At 35.4% G+C, this 20,693-nt stretch overlaps 1 protein-coding gene across 2 annotated transcripts in view; it reads left to right on the plus strand.

Annotated features, from left to right (window-relative positions):
• The window catches only part of LOC149775696 (phosphatidylserine decarboxylase proenzyme, mitochondrial-like), a 38,405-nt gene that overhangs the window by 10,499 nt on the left and 7,213 nt on the right, over positions 1–20,693 (plus strand). Inside the window, exons 1-4 of one of the 2 annotated variants that reach the window (XM_089943388.1) lie at positions 2,674–3,562; positions 13,696–13,935; positions 19,398–19,674; positions 20,328–20,488. In XM_089943388.1, the coding sequence (XP_089799514.1) occupies positions 3,173–3,562; positions 13,696–13,935; positions 19,398–19,674; positions 20,328–20,488 (1,068 nt within the window). In that variant the 5' untranslated portion in view covers positions 2,674–3,172. Of the gene's footprint in view, positions 1–2,673; positions 3,563–13,695; positions 13,936–19,397; positions 19,675–20,327; positions 20,489–20,693 lie in introns of those variants that run through there. The other variant, XM_089943389.1, reaches the window with a different exon arrangement.

Genomic DNA, 20,693 nt, shown 5'->3' on the forward strand with positions numbered 1-20,693 from the left:
TTGCGACTCTACGATGCATCCCTTCTTGAATTACAGAACAGTGGTCGATGCAAAAGTAAGGTTTTACTTACCATTAACTCGATTCAACTTTAGGAATCCTGTTCCATGCAAGAATTAGACATTGTCTTCTTCACTGCACATACATCGTATACATGCATCTCTATTTTCAAAATAGGCAAATTATGCGGCACACACGTCAACGCCGAAATATGATTGGCTCAAAAGGTTATACTTATTATCAGAGGAGCGCGGATTTGTCTCAGCAGTAAAACTTCGCGAAAATGCAGCGTTTAGGAGCCCGTAACTTCAGTTTGGTACAACGTAGAAAAGTCAATATGGCTTGATGGATAGAAAAATATCTCAGGAGTAAAACAAGCCATATAGTGTGGAGGTGTGCCTTTAAAGACGGAAATAGCAGAAGGAAATCGAGGGTAATGGGTGGAACAAAGTATTTGGAAGTTCCGTACCTTCTCTCTTATATATTATGATAGAGAGGGTCCTATGTCAGAACGGGTCATGGGGGTAATCTAAGGTAGTTTTGTCACTCTGTATGATTTTTTTCCCCTTCAAATTATTGTTTTTTCTCGACATAAAGCTCGCGTCGAGCACCTGTGAATGAGATTGGGTAAACATTCTCGGAGAAACGGAATTTACTTTTTTTTTAATTCCTATTCTCTGCACTTATAGGATTAGACTAACTGCAAACTGCATAGACTCACATCTGCTGTAGCATAATGCGCTGGCAGATCTTGGTTTATGCAGTTTGTTAGGAGTAATCCTAGAACAACCAACATAGACCCTGATCTGCTGGTGTGTTATGTGATGGCAGATCATGGTCTGTGTTTGTTCTTGAGCTTGAATTTAGGTGAATATATGTGGTATATTCCATAAGTTGACTCTATACTATTCTCACACCATCCCGTTAATGGGGCCATCCATTTAGTACGTACGCAGAAAACTGGCAAAGCTTGACACACACACCCCGTACACATGCGTACTTATTTAGACCCCCATCTGCGTACGTACGCTTGATGCACCACCCCACCCCACCCCACACACACACCGTTTTATAGAACGGCCTATATTTAATCCAAGCAGAAACCATACAGGATTAATAATATTAACGTGTTTAATAAACAGATAGTCCCTCCACGTTGAATGTCTGGCAGGTTCAAAGAAATAAGCTGCGTAACTCTACACAGTTTGTATATTGTCGACTAAAATTGAAACGCCGACTGACAGTCGAACAAGTTACGTATTAGGCAAATTATTATCGAGGTCCCCTCTCCCCGTTTCCTATGCGTACGTACATTATCAGTAGACCCCCCCACCCCCATCCATACTCGAGCGAATGCATTTGGGTACCCGCCCCCCAAGCGTGCGTACCAAATGGTATGCCCCGCTTGTTTGTACCCCCTACCGATTTATAAAACGGACCATAGTCTGTTCATTGATTTACAATTTCTAACCTGATTGTCGCCAGGGAGTCCCAACCACTGTCAACTTATTGGCGTTTCGAATCGAAAGGAAGTTTCTTAGCAGCACGGTCGCCGTATTTGCCTGGGTCAGTCATTGTTTTCACGTAACATATGTCACGTAGTTCACCATCTTCGAAAATCTCACATCTTTTTGAACGCGTGTATACAAGTGTTCATATTTACTTGTTTAATTTGGTTGAGAAATATTAAAATTAGACATTGCAAACTGAGATAGAAAATTCTAGAAACCCAATCTGTTTAAAATCAGATCTACTCGTATGACATTGGAGATCTGGTTTTAATGAGATTGCCAGAAACCAGAAATAGACAGCGATAATCTGTTTGTATCTTTACATTGAGAGCTTCCGTTTGCGTTGAAACGCCAATAATTCGACAGTTAGGGACCCCTTGGAGACAATCAGTAAGAAATTATAAATCAGTAAATTAAATGACTCAGTTTTTGTGCATTTTTATATCCTTGTTGCTTTTGGTATTTAAAAACGTATGTGGTTACGGGAGAGTGTGCAAATAATATGGTGTTTTGATTTCTTACATTGGTAAGTACTAAAACAAGTTTATGGAACCTCTCTTAAAAGATTACCTATAGTTACAACCCTAAAGGGGTCTCTGAAGACAGCTGGTTGTCCAGTAGAAAATCTTTGAGGCTCAGAGGTATCAGAAAAATTCTTTTAAAAAAAAGAACCAAATCTAAAGCAAATGGCCTATTACATACATACTATATGAATTCCATCTATGGAAAACAAAACATACCACCCCATTGAGCAGACTTTATAATGATTCCATTTTTCTTCAGGTGTTTAAATTTGAGAATGGGATTATTTAAAACATGTGATTACAGAGGAACAGTGGCCTTTAAGTCAGGATTGTATATAACGTTGAAAGATATAATTCATAAATTGATTTGCGCATTCATGATCAAGCAAATGTAAATATAAATTCTGTGCAAATGTTCTCCTGGTAAAGGTTGGTTTTGTTTATTTTAAATGACACTTTCAGCACATTAGTTAGAAGTAGTTATTTAGAGCAGGTAAAACAGTCCCCCCCCCCCCCGCCCCCGTTATCACCTGATACAGTTTAAGCCAATCACTGTAGTGACCCACATATTAAATAACCCAAGCTACCACGCGCTTCGTTATGGGCAGGAGTATGGAGTGGTGCGTTTAGACTTTGTGCAGTGATAGTGGGGCTCTACACAACATACGATGAGTTGACAAAGGCCTTGTTTACACCGACTCTTTTAGAGGCAAATGATGTCATTTTATTTTTCTTAACAATCTAACATAATAATTTTTATGCAGAATATATCATAAATGAAAAATTAAGTTTTCCTTACCATCTCATCACAGCAAATTAGAATGGTTGTAACTGAGAGAAAAAAAATTGACAAAGAAAGAATTTGTCAGAATATTATTTTGGAACCATAATAGATATAACGTTGATTGACTTGTTTAGTTCCGATAAGTCTCAAGTTGTCGTGACAGCTGAAGTATATGAGGTGAGTCATTACTTGTTGGTTTATTTGTACATGAGGTATACAAGTTCAGGCTACAGTATCAGCTGTCGGTAGTTATAGGACTTTGGCCTTCTCTGCAGGACTTTATAATCAAGTGGATTTCATCGTCGATTTATCTGGACCAACAGTTATATTCGGATGGACATCAAAATAAAACAGGATGCTTGCCATGATATGGGGAATGTTCATTACTTATCCAGCTATTAACATCAATATATCGGGATTTGCTGAAACTTCTATCCATCCCACTGTTCTGTACAGTACATTACTCATTGCTATTTTCCTCTCCAAAGGATATGGAAGTAATTTTGCCATGTCTTTGACTCGAAAACTTTTGTACCCTTCAAGACACATATGGCGAACAGTGCGCCGTATTAAACCAAAAGAGATCTTGTTGCTTGGACTGAAATGGGGGCTTACGTTGCATCAAGTACATCGTCTTGTCAACCTTCATCAAAACGTTCTTCGTAAAGGACCGAAAATTTTAAGGCGTTCTAGCCGTAGAAGCAAGAAAGGTACCTCACATCCAACTAAAAAACTCAACTCTACGGTAAGATGTTTCATTCACAGATTCAGTTTGTATCTGCTTCATGTATTGTTTGTATTTCATTCTTGTATTTTATGGTTGGTTGATACTTCTATAAATGTTATATGATATAAAATTTATCGTGCGGCTAGGGTAATTTATGGACCTATTTTATGATACGCTGTTGCGGAATTCGTGCTGATCTCTACAAACAAAAATCATTCTGCCCCCCCCCCCCCAAACAATGCACTAAAAATTGTAAATTCCGGATTTAATTTTTGAACCAAAGCTATTTTACAGGAATAAATCATTCTTTCATCCATAAAACTACCTTATTTCAATGGGGCATTTTATTTTCAAGGCTTACTATTATTTCTTAATAAAATTCCTCCTATATTCAGATCACGGGCTTGTATTTTGTATGCCCGAATTTCCTCTAACCCTTGCCACCCCATTTTTGATATTTGGACATTTATGTTGGGGCGTGGCAAGGTTCATAGGAAACTCAGACTAGTATTTTGTACAATTTAAATATAAATAGCATATACGTTCTATATAGTAATCATTAGTCTGAGTTTCCTCTGACCCTTCCCACACCATTTTTGATACAAGGACATTTCTGTTGGGGGTAGGATCCGAGTCATTTTGCCTATCGAAAAGTTGGAAATTAGCCGACACCATGCGATGTCGGCATTGGGATGTCGATTACTAGTCGGTCTAGCACACTTTAACGACCTTTCATTGAGTTATACTTGCATTAAACGATAGGAATGTGATTTATTTTCTAATAGCGAGTATAGTATTCTCTCGAATCCGCTGATAGACGAGAGGAAACTACGGCGTTGATGAAATTTGACTTGGACCTCGCATTCCTAGTCACATGACAGCACAAATCTCGTAACCTACATATCAATGACTTTAAGTGGTCAGAGTCACGTGATATCAACTATAAACCTTTTCCAAATTTGCAATAGGAAAACAGATCGAAAATATAGAAAAAGTGAAAAGAACGTAAACTTCTCAACATATTTATTCTGAAGCAATGACCATAAATCAGTAGATTTTGCAGCAACTTAAAGAAAACCAGATTAATCAAGCAGCGAGCACATGTCAATGCCGTTGTCACGAGATACCAACAAAACATCGCTGACACTAGCTCAGTACATTATGTTTGTTTTCTGCAAGTTGCTGCTATAGTGACAAGTTTCTGGTCGTTGTTCTTAGAATAAATACATTGAGAATCAGGTGTGCATTGTATTTATAGACAAACATTATGCGACTTTATTTAATATTTCCGAATTCTATTTACAACAACTTTGGAAATGGTTTTTGTTGATATCAGGTGACTATTTCACCTCTGATGTCATTGACATGTACGTTGCGAGATTTGTGTTGAATCATGTGACTAGGAATGCAAATAGCGCGTTCCAAATTCCATAAACACTAGTTTCGTCTCGTCGGTCTGTGTCGGCGGAGGAAACACGTAACTAATATTATAATAGCAATTTTTGAGAAACAAATCACATTCCTATCGATTTAATGCAGGTATATTACGATGAAAATTTGTTCAAGTTTTCTAGGCCGGCGATTAAGCGGCTACCCTCTGCTGACACCCGGCAGATACCAACTTTTCAATAGGCAAATGACAGAAATAACCAAATAATTAAAACGGGGTGGGAAGGGTAAGAGGAAAATCGAATTATGTGATAATGTTAAATTGTATGGAGCGATACGAGCCTCAGTAGGCCTAATTCAGTCCGATAAATCAACCCCGCAAATCTGTATTGATACTGATGGACGTTATGTTTGTCTGATGTCACTTGTTCATTAAAATGTGCAATTTTGCTGCATGTAAATCATTCCAGAACAATCCTACATACAATTTTAGACCGATAATGGTTAACAGCCATATCTAGCGCGACATCAAAAATGGCCAAAAGACAGATAATTATGCTATTCCGCGTGGATTTACAAGTTACTAAACATAGAATTTTCTCCGGAAATGTAACGTACATGTTAATGAAAGAACCCTTCAGCCGATGGTAGCTCCACAGCCACGAGAAATACCGGTAAGTGTATAAAGTGTACACCGATGTGGGCATACAGACATAGAACACAGTTAATTTTACTATACGTTTCTGCATTTGTTTCTCATTACTGACCTTTCCACTGTGTGACAATCAATACAAATCATATGTTAATCTAAAATACCTTCAAAGATGACTTCACAGTGAAGTTCATGTCAAAGGTTGACCTGCATTGTTTTGAGGGGCTAGACTGTCAACTGTGAACAGAACGCAGATTTCACTTCCAGATCATCACCAAGGCATTATTACTCACTGCACTGTTGACAAAATGCACACGAACACCACACCCTGAGCTCATATTCTCAAGAATAAACAATTACCATTAAATCCCCACCAAAATGAGAGAGGAAAAAATGTTCTAAAAATAGACTAGAACTACATTCATAACTGAAAGTTCTAATTGTGACCTGATTCCTGACACGAAAGTGGCAAAGAATCAGTCCGACTATTTACCGGAACAAATTGAAAATTCTGGAACAAAAATTGGATAAATTCAATAATTCAGAGAAAACGAACCCTAATGATTTGTGTCCGGATAGAACCAGAATGGTTAATACCATTTTTGGCGGGGGGGGGGGGGGAGAAAAAGGGCATAAAAATCAAGAACTCGTTCAGCCAAAAAAATTAAAAATTGACAACAACCCAGTGAACCTGTAATGGATTGTGTTATTTCTCAAATATGGACCTACTCATCTAAGATCAAGTGGTAAAACCTATGTATTCTTTTACTGCACAAAATCATCTTTTTCTTTTTTGCAAGTCATTAGATGACTTCTTTTGGCTGTTACAAATCATATGGTAAATACATTTTGAAAACTTGTGCCGAGTTTACTTCATTATAGTACAAGTAAGACCTCGACACTGATATTTATGTTTTGAGCATCTGGGACTTACTTCCTAACTAACGACGCTGTGTAGCGTGTTTTGGTATTGACTAACACCATAATGAAAGTCAAATTTTCAGGAATATGACACACAACTGGCAACCAAAAACAACGCTTTTCTACAGAGTAAAGTCATAATGTTTTAGTCAGACTTAAACTTCCTCGGATGTCTTTTCTTTAAGAAATTCAGATTCTCACAAAAGATATGGACCTGTTTTCAAGTTTCATTGGTGTACATTTCAGTTGACTGGAAAGGGATGAAAGCAGGGGATGCCAAAATTGGGTCAAGTTGAAAGATTATTCTTTAATGAAACAAATAAAAATATATTATGCCTATTGGAACTGTTAGCAATGTTTCGTTTTGTTCAAGAAACATATCCCCTCATGAACCTACTTGAATATACTTCAGCATACCTCGACTACCATTGCATTTCAACAAATTCAAATGTATGTCAACGGAACATGAAAATGCGTCCATTTGCTAGTGTCAGATATTGATTCCACCAGGATAAAAACAGCACAGTAAGTATATTAAACATATCATTTTGTGGAAGAGTGTCAGTATAGGCTGCCAAGAGTGTGAGATATTCCTGAATCTTTGACTACTCGTTCCAATGTCAACAGACATAAAAACATGCTATACAAGGTCATTATTTGGGTAGTAAGATGTAGCACTAAAACATAAATAACATGTGATATGGTATGTCTTACACTGAAGGTCTAATTTCATTGTAACCCTGTCTTTCAAATGTTAATTCCATTTGATCAAGTAATAAAGGAAATATATATTCTTGTTGCACTTGTATATTCTTTTTGCAAACATTTTAATGGTATGGTGTTGTATTTAAAGACAGGTACATGACTGAACATTCAAATATTGGGGTTTATTGTAAATACCTTTTTGATGAGGTATGTTGTGAATATGTTTGTTTTTTTATAATGTTGTTTGGCATTTCTCTCCACTTATTTGTTTTTTGCAAGTCGTTTTACTTATACAAATGATGGTTCAGTTTCCAATACATTTGTTTTCTTGTTCGTATTCCTGTAGTTTGATCAGCAACACTTTGCCTTAATAAGGCCATTTGAATGCACAAACTGATTTGGGATCCATCCCACTTCTTTTTCCCTCATGAATTAAAGTTTTCATGGTTGGGTTACACTGTGTTAGTCCACACATTGTTATTGTTCCTTTCTGAGGGTCCAAAAGGTTAGGATGGGAGGTCGTGTTCATGTAATTAAATACATAATGTTCGGTCTCATTAACACTTAGATAGTTTTACGTTGTATTAATCTGTAATTTCATTAAGTTGGAAAGAGCAATGATTCTTTATGACAGGACCAACTTCCAGGTTTAGAACTGTTGTTCTTGTTGTAGGGTTTAACACCATTTTTCAGCACAATTAAGTTAGGTCATACATGTCAGCCTGTATTAATATTGGTGGAGGAACCCAGAAAGAACCACTGACCCACGAGAAGCTACTGGCAAGCTTCCTTACATACCCACATTGGCCGAACCTGAGTCTCAAAACCACGCAGGCAGAGGTGAGATGGCAGTGATCCATAATGGTGAGCACTTTAGACCACTTGGCCACTCAGGGCCCCCTTTCAGAACTGTCTACAGTGTCTGTTTCAAGTGTGGTTAAAACGACTGTAACCTGGTGTACTGTCTCTTAAATGCATTCGTCAACATGTTTCATCATTATCTTTTTCATTTTAAAAAAATAATTCTTGAATTTGATAGAGAAATAGAGAAAATTTGCACTCATTACTTTTTCCTTTCACGATAAGTTCTTTTTGCACTTAAGTACTATTATCTGAAAAAGATAATGCAAAGTTTCACATATTCGTCCAAAATGATCCCAAAATGGTGATTCATCTGACAGGACAACTACAATTGTGGCATCTTAGAGCTTGGGAAAGAAGCCTGGTAAAAAAAGACAGAGAACGAACAAAAACAAATGGCAAAACAGATTGGTGCCTAGAAGCTTTTTATTCCTTCATACTTCATCACTTTCTGTGATGTATGTACAATTCTTCAGTATTAATTTGTGTTGTTTTGCCTGTCTTAATTGATGACATGCTGAGCAATAAAATACAAATCTTACTATGTTTTCACTTTTACTCATGCACAAGAAAATGAGCAATGTGGTTAAATAATAATAACAGCATATCAGCACTATCTTATTTTTAGCCTCTAATTGCCGAAATGTGATTCATGCAAATATCGTGCTTACAAAGTTAATTATTCATAATAAATACACACATGCACACGCACAGATATATATTTGTTCAGGTATCTATTTTTGTTCCAATATTTTGTTCATTCCCTTATTACATCAGAATATTAAAAAAAGAGTAAAATAACCAATGTCAGTATAAAATTAATTGAAATTAATGGAAATAAAGGTACATATAGTAATAAAAGTAAGTAGAATTTGTTTTTTTATCTTTGTTCTGGTATTTATTTTTTTTCCTCAGTATTTTTGTTTGTTTTGGCATGTTCCAATTAGTTTTGGTAAATACTCTGATCCGCTGCGAATAATTACATCTTTCAATGAATAGGTTATATCAGCAGCTAACCCAAAAATCAACATCAGTATGGGTGAGGGGCTGATATCTGCCTAGTGCTAATTCAGATAATTTTCACTTTTTACAAAAGGATGGGTAAAATTTCCATTTTTGTGTGTATAAGACTGTCTTTTTCTGTCTTTCAAAAGCTGTACCGATTAATCGGCCATACTCATAATCATTGCTGATGTAAACAAATTTCCAAAATATAAATTTAATCATAACATTCATCTTGACATGGCTTGAATTTTAAATCAGAATTAAATAGTGGAAATTAAGGAATAAACATCTCATTTGGGGGTTAATTGAAAGACTGTATATTCTTAAAAGTAAATACTTTTTAACATGCCTACTGTAAACTACCGCTGATTGTCTGCTCACAACAAATTATCAAGACCATGTATGCACTCATCCCAATCACAGCAGCCAACCAGCCAATGAGGCCTTGTGTGGCTGTTGAACTTCCAGCATACACATTACAGGGATGGTCCTGGCTTTTATAAAGTTGTCGCCCAAAAAAAATCACCAATCTCAATATTTTGTTGCCAATTTTCCAAAATTTCGCCAGAATAAGTAGTGAATATTTTTCCAAGCTATTATTGTAATAGACAATGAAAATTGAAAAAGATGGGATGGTTATTACTTTATTGACAACAAGCAATACAGCCATAATATTACAAAATAAATCATTACATAACTGTTTTGCACTGCTTCCATGGTCTTTGCATTGTGCATCACCGTTAGTGCATAGGTCTAACTGTTGTCACCTGAAATAAATGCTTTATCAAATGTAAAATATCTACTTTCTTACAGTCTCTCTTTTTTTAATAGAAACATCAGGTATTAAGCAAATCTATATTATGTATATTATTTTCCAAATAATAGTTTTGTAAGAAACTTTATTTAGATAATGACATTTTAATACTAAAACTGAAATTGCAATGAAACCCATTGATGCAATCTCGAAGAAACACATACCAGCTAAGCCTGTGCTAGGTAGCAACGTGGCAGTCAGGTTTTTATATGAACCTGGTGAACTTGAAGGAGGTAAAAAAATATGCAACCAATCCTATCTGGAGTGTAACCACAAATAAAATTTCCAGCGTGGCAAGATCTGCTGGTTGGCCCACAATCTACAGACTAGATTTGGTGGCTCCTTAGCACGGCTTTGTCCGTGAACAACTGCATGTAATTCCTTAAAATACACACAATACCAGCAGGTTGGATTCATGCTAGCAAATGGCGCTAACACCCTGATATTGGTTACACTTGAAACATGGCAGCATGACATTGTTGCATGTGTGGCCATTTGGAAATTGGTTAATCATCAATAACAGGTTTATTAATGCATATGCCAGCATTGAAGATCTGGGGCAAATCACCATGATCATAATAGCTGATGATGTACTGATTGGGGTTCCATCTTCCCAGTCAGTAATGTGCCTTTCATTGCAGTATCTGTGATTATAAAACAAGTTCTGCTTGGTCTATAATTAATCTTGTACAGCGGTACTTTTTATCAGATTTGGCTCTGTGGGTAAATTTGCTAATAGTTTTTTTGGCTCATATCTTTTGCAAATGATGTATCATCATCCTCTGGCAGCCAGACTTTCTTTTGTGGCCTACATGAAATTATTGCTGTAGTCGCTGTCAGCGATGTCAATATATTCTTGTTGAGCACTATCGGAGCCCAACCACATTTATTTTTTGCAAAGCAGTCTTGGAGATTTATCCCTGTATCTGGTTTATTACAAATGATGACCAAGCTAAGTAACAGTAACCAGATGTATGTTTGCTGCGAACTTAGTTGATTCAATCTCGGCAAATCCAGTTAGATCCACTGCTGGCAGTGGACCATTTATTGTAACTCTGGTCATTTCATGTGTTGGATGACCAAATTGTGAGAAATAGGGTTCGTATTCACCTGCTCCAAGAAAACAAGCCACCATATCAATTGAAATTACATTAACAGGATTATGTTTTGTGTTCCAAAGGCTGAGGTGTCTTAATTCAATACATGAACACACTATACATCAAGAAGTCTCCATAGTGTTGGGCGCCATGAATTTGTTATCCAGTAATATGACCAACCACAGACGAGATTGTAAAACAATTATTCAGCAATTCATCTCTGTTGATTTGTGAATCGACAATGGTATGTTTTAGCACTACCTGTTTTATCTTATCATGGAGAGATTCTTTGCGATAAAGGTTACATGACGGCAACACAAATTCATCAAACCTAGATTGCAGACAGATACTAATAGCATAAATTTCCAGAAAAATAATACCGTATTAAATTTAGGTTTTTGTTTGGCAGTTTTTTTTTTTACACTTGCCATCCACGCATGATAGTTGTGGTCAGATATCACTATCAGGGTGCTGGAATTATACAAAACCTGGTTGGTTATTGTTTTTACAACTATGGGAAACTTAAATCGTTTTTCAAACACGGAATGTTGACCAAATAAGATCTGCACCATCCCGCTTGAACTCTTCCTTGGCCATTCTGATATGTTCTTGTAATAGTAAATCAATTGGTGGGCTTTTTTTCTTATTATCTACTCTATCAAAATCAAACCTGGACGTGACTGGTTTAATCTTGCAAACACTAATCTGGTAGTTTCAAATGATTTTAATCTGATTTCGCAAGTCAGTTTTTGACCTAACATTAGGGATCATCGAACACCAGTGAGATTTTACTACTGCTCTTGCAATTGTTTTGCTACAGTCCACCTACCCAATATATAATTAGGGCAAGTTTTTATCTAATTGAACATTATCTCGGAATATTATACAATAATGTCAAGAACAAAAAATACTTTCAAGTGGTTCATGGTTGAATTGAAAACTCTATGTGGAAAAAATTGTTTTAATGAATACTATGGATCTCATTCAGTGAGTGTCTGGTGAGGAGGTTTAGGGCCAAAACCATGTGTGAAATGCGGAATGGGGCTGAGGGGAATGTCTGAACTTTGTATTCAATGTGGGGAAAAGGGAGAAAATATAGAGCACTAAAATGATACTATGATAAAATTGTCATGAGGACAACGAGGCTAGGATAAAAAGCACCATAGATTATTTCAATGAAAATCATAGATTTTCTAATGACAGTGAAACCATAGATGAGAAGAAAAAATTCATCAATATTGGCTGCTGGAAATTACTCTGATATTCATCCAAATTCAGTACAAAATGTATAATATCAAATAAAACTACGAACAAAAGATAAAAACACAAATGAAACATGAATGAAAAACAATCAAAATATTTTCAGCTCTATCAAAGTGGTATAATGAAAAAATAAGATTTCATAATATATAGTAGTGTACCGTATTTTAACAAGCCCCCACCACAGCCCCTCATGGAGAACAGTTAGAATTGTAACATTGGAATTTCCAGTGACATTCACTTCAATGGCCTAAGACATTTCATCACACAGTAACTCTACTGACAAAGAGAAAAATCAATAATTTGTATTATCCATATTAAATGACATTGGTATAAAACTGTTTAAATAGCAGCAATTAACACATTAACCCCTGGAGATTTTTGTCGTTTTCACCTGAAATTCGAGTAGGAAACACATTTTGAAAGCTATTTCTGAATAAATCGTAATAAATCAACTTCCAGGTGATTTTCCAATAACATAATGCCTAGTTGTGTTAGAAATATTATTTTTCATTGGCTATTTGGCTCGTGCATGAACAGAAGGGTTAAAAGTTGGAGTTTTTTTTTTTTTTTTGCTTTAACGGACCCATTATTTTCGTATCGAGACCACTCTTTATTCCAAATGCCCATCTTATCCTACTTTTTGCAAAGGTTCATCTGTCTGTTTGCAGTTCATACCAGTCTGCCTTAGATCTGAGACCAAAAAAATCTAAACTCGAATTTTGGATGGAAAAAATCGGGTTCAAAAAAATGAGTTTTTTCCCTCTGTATTTTGTAGTGCAACTAGAACTTCTAGATTATTTGGTATCATTGCAGAGCTACATCTGTCTAACTTTCTATAATACCACCCACTTTAGTGTATCTTGTATGACCTTGACGCTATAGAGCTTGTCAGTAGGCTACTACCTCCTGCCACGTAAACTTGTCACCAGGGGTTAATGTGTTAAAGGCAAAGAGAACACATATGCCCATTACATGTATAAAATACTGTATTTTTATTAAGTAAAATCATGTTGAAAGCATGCATGTTGTGTTATTGACACCATATTGTGATTAATCATAAACACAGATCTTTGGACCAATGTTCAGTGATGATCAAGGTAGTCTGGTAAAGTAAAATAATGGAGGACAGCACCACCTATCTAAGGGAAGTAATTAACTTGTTGAACAGTGCTAAACATAGATTTCTTCTGAGAAACACAATACATTAACATTCTGTGGTAATTGTTTTCAGCTATTCATTTCCTGAAAATATTTAATATACCATCACTCATAGACTGATTTCATAGCTCATGAAATAAGAAGTTATCTAAGGCCATAAGGCCATACGTTGCAATGATCTTGTTAAAAGACGAGCATGGTCATGGAATCCATTTCACTAATTGGTAGTAAAACTTATATGTAATTTCATTCTAAGCCATGCAATGAGGTAGTACTGTATTTTCAGATAAAACTGTACAGAAAAATGCCACTGAAAGCCATGTCCAGAGCCTGGGGAAAATTCAACGAGTTTAACCTGCCCATTTTTTTGCGGAAACCACTCTTAGGACTGTATATTTGGATGTTTGGATGCAATCTGGAAGAGGCATTAGATGAAAATTTGAAGAACTACAAGAATTTGGGAGAATTCTTCAGACGCCAGCTGAAGCCAGATGCAAGGGCAATCAATGCAGACCAAAACATTGTGGTAAAGTGTGCTTTATCTTCCTAAAAGATGCAGACTTACTGGTGATCATGATTAGTTAGTCCAGATATGTATTGTTCTGTCACAATGGTTTATTATAGTTTTGTTGTTTTTTGTGGTCTGGCACACTGCCAAAATCTTTATTTGGAATTGAATCCTGACAATGTTTTGGACAGACCCCACAGCTGTCATAAAAATATATGTTGCTCCCTATGGCTGTCAGATAATTGATAAACCAATCATTTCATGTGTTAAAATAAACTATTGGTACAAATAATGGTTATTTGACATTGTTTATGAAGATATTTATTCTGTCTTAGAGATTACTTCTGTTGAATGTATTAATGATCAGAGTGCTGGATATGATAATAATCATCGTAATTTTTATTTAACAAAAAGGTCTTCCACTGTTTTATTTTCTGGTTATATTATCTAACATGAAGAAAAGATCATAAAGGAGAGCAACCAAATACTGTAGTTATAAACAATGTTTTACAAAACTGTGTTTGATCTCAATCAATGGGTGTAGGGGATTTGATTCAGATCTGACCCAGTATGTACCTACATGCCATAAACTTCCATTCCATTTTCTCTTTCTGAGAGTGTTATATAAGAATGTCATAAACTTCCATTCCATTTTCTCTTTCTGAGAGTGTTATATAAGAATGTCATAAACTTCCATTCCATTTTCTCTTTCTGAGAGTGTTATATAAAAATGTCATAAACTTCCATTCCATTTTCTCTTTCTGAGAGTGTTATATAAGAATGCCATAAACTTCCATTCCATTTTCTCTTTCTGAGAGTGTTATATAAGAATGCCATAAACTTCCATTCCATTTTCTCTTTCTGAGAGTGTTATATAAGAATGCCATAAACTTCCATTCCATTTTCTCTTTCTGAGAGTGTTATATAAGAATGCCATAAACTTCCATTCCATTTTCTCTTTCTGAGAGTGTTATATAAGAATGCCATAAACTTCCATTCCATTTTCTCTTTCTGAGAGTGTTATATAAGAATGCCATAAACTTCCATTCCATTTTCTCTTTCTGAGAGTGTTATATAAGAATGCCATAAACTTCCATTCCATTTTCTCTTTCTGAGAGTGTTATATAAGAATGCCATAAACTTCCATTCCATTTTCTCTTTCTGAGAGTGTTATATAAGAATGCCATAAACTTCCATTCCATTTTCTCTTTCTGAGAGTGTTATATAAGAATGCCATAAACTTCCATTCCATTTTCTCTTTCTGAGAGTGTTACATAAGAATGCCATAAACTTCCATTCTGTTTTCTCTTTCTGTGAGTTATATAAGACTCATTAGAGTATTATATAAAGAACATTGTGTGACTATTGCAACGAAAGAACAAGATGAACTCTCACATTATGCAAATGGATTACTAAAGGAAGCATATGCTTCCCGTATGCAAAAGTTGTTGTTGTTGTTGTGGGGTTTAACGCCATTTTTCAGCACACGAATAGGCTATGCATGGCGACCAGTATTAATGGTAGAGGAAGAACCCGGGAAAATCCCGGGAAGAACCACTGACCCACGAGAAGCTACTGCCAAGCTTTCTCACATACCCACATTGGCCGAATCCTAGACTCAAACCCACACAGACAGAGGTGAGATGGCAGTGATCCGTAACGGAGAGCGCATTAGACCACTCGGCCACTCAGGGCCCCTGTATGCAAAAGTTAAATGGCATTAAACATTATGTGTGATTGCCTGATCTGTATAAACTCGGATCAAGACAGATAATGTTTGCCCTATTAAATCGTGTTTGGTTATTGTTTTGTATTTTTCTTGCATGGTGAAATTTTCTGTGGACCTGTTTGGCATTTAATTCCAAACCATCCTTTGTTATATTCATTACAGATTTGATTGCTGTTACTTGTTACAAAACATCAAAGCAGTGCCATTAAAAATATGATGAGATCAATGACTATAGACTGTTGATATCATTATGATGTATAGATTATATAATATTGTCTGCATCCTGAGTCTTCGTTACTGTCTCTTCTAGTGTACTGAAATCAATATTTTCAATAAAATCAGCCATAATATTTTTTTTGGCATCTCAGTGTTTTAGGATAACATACTATTGTCAACAGGTACAATTTGCTTAGTTTTGTTATAAAACCATAAAATAGTACAGTAATTAACAAGAAGTTACCAACTGAGTCAACTTCATGTATGCATAAATTATAGTCATATTTCAGAGCATTGTTAGAAACAACAGAATAGTCAAAAACATGTATTTCAAAAAGTTGTAGAACCAACCCTCATATCATCTCTACATATTCAATGTAATGTAATGAAGACTATTATTTCTGCATATGCCTATCAGTATTATCCCAGTGGTATTAATTTCATGATATTATCCCAGTCGTATTAATTTCATGATATTATCCCAGTGGTATTAATTTCATGATATTATCCCAGTGGTATATTAATTTCATGATATTATCCCCGTGGTATTAATTTCATGATATTATCCCAGTGATATTAATTTCATGATATTATCCCAGTCGTATTATTTTCATGATATTATCCCAGTCATATTAATTTCATGATATTATCCCTGTCGTATTAATTTCATGATATTATCCCAGTGGTATTAATTTCATGATATTATCCCAGTCGTATTAATTTCATGATATTATCCCAGTGGTATTAATTTCATGATCTAATGTTACTCATTTGCTGCAATTTTCACCTGTCTAGAATTTGAGTGTTGTCATGAAAATTTAAGGCAATCAGCACAAAAATTAGAATGTTAGATCTAGGAGGAACTCGTTTCTTTGCAAATTATCGCTGGAGATATGAGTTCTGGCGCCAGAAATCTCCTATTAAAAACATATTTGTTCAAAGTAGACATGATAGCAATTTAGGATGCAAATATTTGAATTTCATCTTTAATATTGTCAGCTTTGGAACCAGGTTTATTGACTTTAAACCAAGTATGTAATCTGAATCAAACTGAATGACAATTATAAAAGAAGAGATATAATTTTTTTAAAAACATCGCAATTAGTTGTCACATATGGCCTAAGCTGATGGTCTTTCTGCCACCCAGACCAGGAGGACCCCCACCTCCAACATGTGACCATGCCCAGTGATGTCATGACGAGAATCATTATTTCCAGCAATATCCTTCTGTAAAATTTTCCGAAGTACATAATCAGTTCCTAACACAAAGTAGACAAGTTACATTAACAGTGAAAGAATCTTGTAGTTAACTGTCTGCATTACTTTGCAGTAGAGAAACAAAGATGGTGACATTCACTCTTTGCATTTCATGCCGTTTGATTCTACAGTATTGAAATGAACAAAAATCATAATTTTTGTTACAAACATCTGATGCCAAACTTTAGTCTTGTCATATAAATTGATCTTATAGTCTGATGCAACATTTCCCAAACAAATTTGGTGATGGAATGCTCTAGGGCTTGAAATACATAGATAGAACCCATAAATAATAAATGCTAGTCGGTGGTGGGGTGGGAGTGTGAGTATTGCATACCCCTTGGATAAACGGGTGGGTAAATTTTGGCACAAAATAGAGGAAATTAAGCCCCTTGTCATACTGAAAAATTGCTGCATGAAATGCTCAAAAAGTGCGTCTTAGTTTTTTTTGAGTTATATAAACTAAAAGTTGAGTACAAAGCTATGACAAGACATCAGTGTAATAATAGTTGAAAGAAGGATGGTTACTGCCTTTCCTGCTTATAAAAGTAAGGAGGTCATTGTTGTTCAAGAAAGAACTATTCTTCCTAAGCAAGCGGTTTCATGAGAAATAAAAGCAAAGCAAAATATTTAAATGTTTTGATTTTTTTAATGTATTTTTTATATAATAAATTTGTTCTTATTACAGAAGACTATTTGAAAATAAAATTAAGTGATCAAAAAGTAAATTATTTTCTGGGAAATACACATTTTGAGTTTTTATTTTTTATTTTATGGAAGAGTGTTGTTGCATCTTTTGTTCACAAATCCATTTAATGTTAGGAACAATGCTGGATGAGTTGCAGCATCAGGACCTGTATTTTGTTTGCAGTGTAATATGAAAACCCAGTTTCACGTAAGCTGTAGCAAAGGGCATTCAAACTTCATGTTTTCCAACATTTGAGTATTCTTGAATTAAGCCGCTCCAAAAATTATTTATTGGAAGTGCATTAAACTTTTGTTTCAGTCGAGAGTCAGAGATCAAGTTAATCAGACTCTCATAAGCTTGCCCTACTAAGTCATCTGGCTGGAATATAATTGTAAATGGATTTCGCACTCAAGCATTGTCTTCGTTTGTTGGTAGGCAATATTCTAAAGAGTGGAGCACAAGTCGCATAGGTGCTGTGCAATGGCACTGCAAATATCCTCATCAACTATAGAATAAATTTGAATCAGAATGTCACTAAGCCTGGGAAAGCATTTAAAGTTCTTTTCTTCTGTGGGTGAGGTACAGAATTACATTTTCCCTAACAATGAAACATTTGCTTATGCAGTAAAAATGGTCACATTCTGTCCTCGCAGTGACAGATCTTCACTTCATTTAGTTTGGTAAAAGTATCTGTAATGTACGCATATCTCAGCAGCCATGATGAACTTGTCAGAGAGTAAAAACTTGGATTTTACAAAGTTATACCACTAGTTTACGATGAAGCTCAGAATGTCTTTAAAGCACTTTGCCACATGATAGCCACCTCACCACTGTGTGTAGAAGGAGCACTATGTGCAGATTACCCATTTCTTTGTACAAAATTTTAAATAGATTGCATTGAAGTGTTGAAGTTTTAATATAATTAAATAATTTATATTTTAAACTAGAGAAAAAATATTGCTAGCATTGAAATTTTCTCACGGAAACCCTATTCACTTCGCATGGAACACAGTTTGTGAAAAATTGGTCTAATGTATGATGGTTCTGTATGGGCCTAACAGTGCATCTAAGTTTACTCCCATGAGGTTTATTTTACACACATTGGCAGTAAAATTATTAATAAATGATTATTTCTCATTGGAGCATAACTAATCATCTGGTTCTAATTAGCCAGTCATACTGTCTTTATGGTTTGAAGTTTTTCTAAAAACATTTCAATTTTCTGTCATTTTTTGAAGAAAAAAAGCTGTAATGTCAGGTTATTTTAATGTTACCTTTTAGCTCATCAGAAAATAATAAATGAAACTTGATATTATCTAGCACTTTCCTTGATGAATTTAAATATTTCTTTATCAGAGCATTTTTCGTAAGGGAACCCTTTTATAACAAACTTGCATGTTGCAGTTTCTGTACAGAACACCATTCTAATGAAATTGTTAAGTATAAAATGTTTTTAATGAAATCCTATTTAAAAATACCTTGCTCTCATCTCTTGAGGTTCCTATTTGTGGGTTGCATATCAGTGCATTTTGTGTTTTTTACTTTTATCAGAATAATGATAATTCACTAGCCAGTACTCTATAATTGCAGACCAGCCCTTCAGATGGGAAAATTCTCCATTTTGGCAAAGTGGAAAATGGAGTGTTAGAGCAGATCAAGGGTATCAATTACTCACTAAATGGATTTCTTGGACCTCGGACACCTGTTACTGAGACTGAAAATATGTCAGACAGTGAATCTCAATGGGTTCATGGGGTCAAGTCTGACCATGATCTCTTCCACTGTACTGTGTACCTAGCCCCTGGGGACTACCATAGATTCCACTCACCCACTGACTGGACAGTTCAACATAGGAGGCACTTTCCAGGTTAGTTGTCACCAGTGGTTGCACTTTCCAAGATACCACCAGGTTTCATTCACCCATTAGCTGAAGACAGACACATTCAATGTAGGTCATTTTATGCTGTAATAATTTTTGGGAGAAACCCCATTTTTAAATTTTCCACACAAGTTGGGGTTCTATGGTTAGACATATTACAGTCAGAACTTGGAAGAAACATTCACTTCCCAACTTATTTATCTTGAAGGGTTAGTATAGTATTGGCAGTGACTTTAATTTGGAAGACCAATACACTTTCTGAATGAATTATTTCCCCTTATTAGGCTGATCCTTGTTTATAGCATTAATTGATATCTCCCTATTTAACATGGTTCCATATAAATTATTGATCAGAATTCCCTCATTAAAAGAGTGACAACCTTTTCCCAGTGAATTATCTCTCCCAATATAATTTGCAAAGGAAGCTGTCATTTTTGTTTGCTGTTCTTCATATAGAGACCTATGATTCCTGCTGTGAGCTTTGACCTTTAATTCCTGCTTTGATCTTTGACCTGTAATTCATGCTGTGATCTTTGACCTGTAATTCTTGCTGTGATCTTTGCAACTTAAAGTTTTTAGCCTTTTTTTTTTAGTTTCCATAATTTGTATATTGCTAAAGATTCCTACTTATGTTTTTGCAGGAGAACTTTTGAGTGTAAACCCTGGTATTGTTCGATGGATTCAGGGTCTGTTTAACTTCAATGAGAGAGTAGTGTACACGGGGGTTTGGCAGCATGGATTCTTCTCCTATACTGCTGTTGGGGCCACAAATGTGGGTTCTATCAAGATCTACTGTGATAAGGTAATTGTACAAGAATAGCTATGTTTTAAGTTACTTCATATGGAAGGGTCTCCTTTTCCGTTTCTGCCTCTAATGTAAAGCTGTCAAATTTTTTTAAACTTCTGCTGGATACCCATCAGTCATAATGATTGGTTACCTGGGTACACGATCAAAGGGAAATTGTATTAAATGTATACAAACCTAGTTAAGTCCACATTTCTTTAAT

This window comes from Sinohyriopsis cumingii, chromosome 19, assembly GCF_028554795.1.
Source record: "Sinohyriopsis cumingii isolate HCF-2022 chromosome 19, ASM2855479v2, whole genome shotgun sequence".
In the NCBI taxonomy this organism is placed as follows: domain Eukaryota; kingdom Metazoa; phylum Mollusca; class Bivalvia; order Unionida; family Unionidae; genus Sinohyriopsis; species Sinohyriopsis cumingii.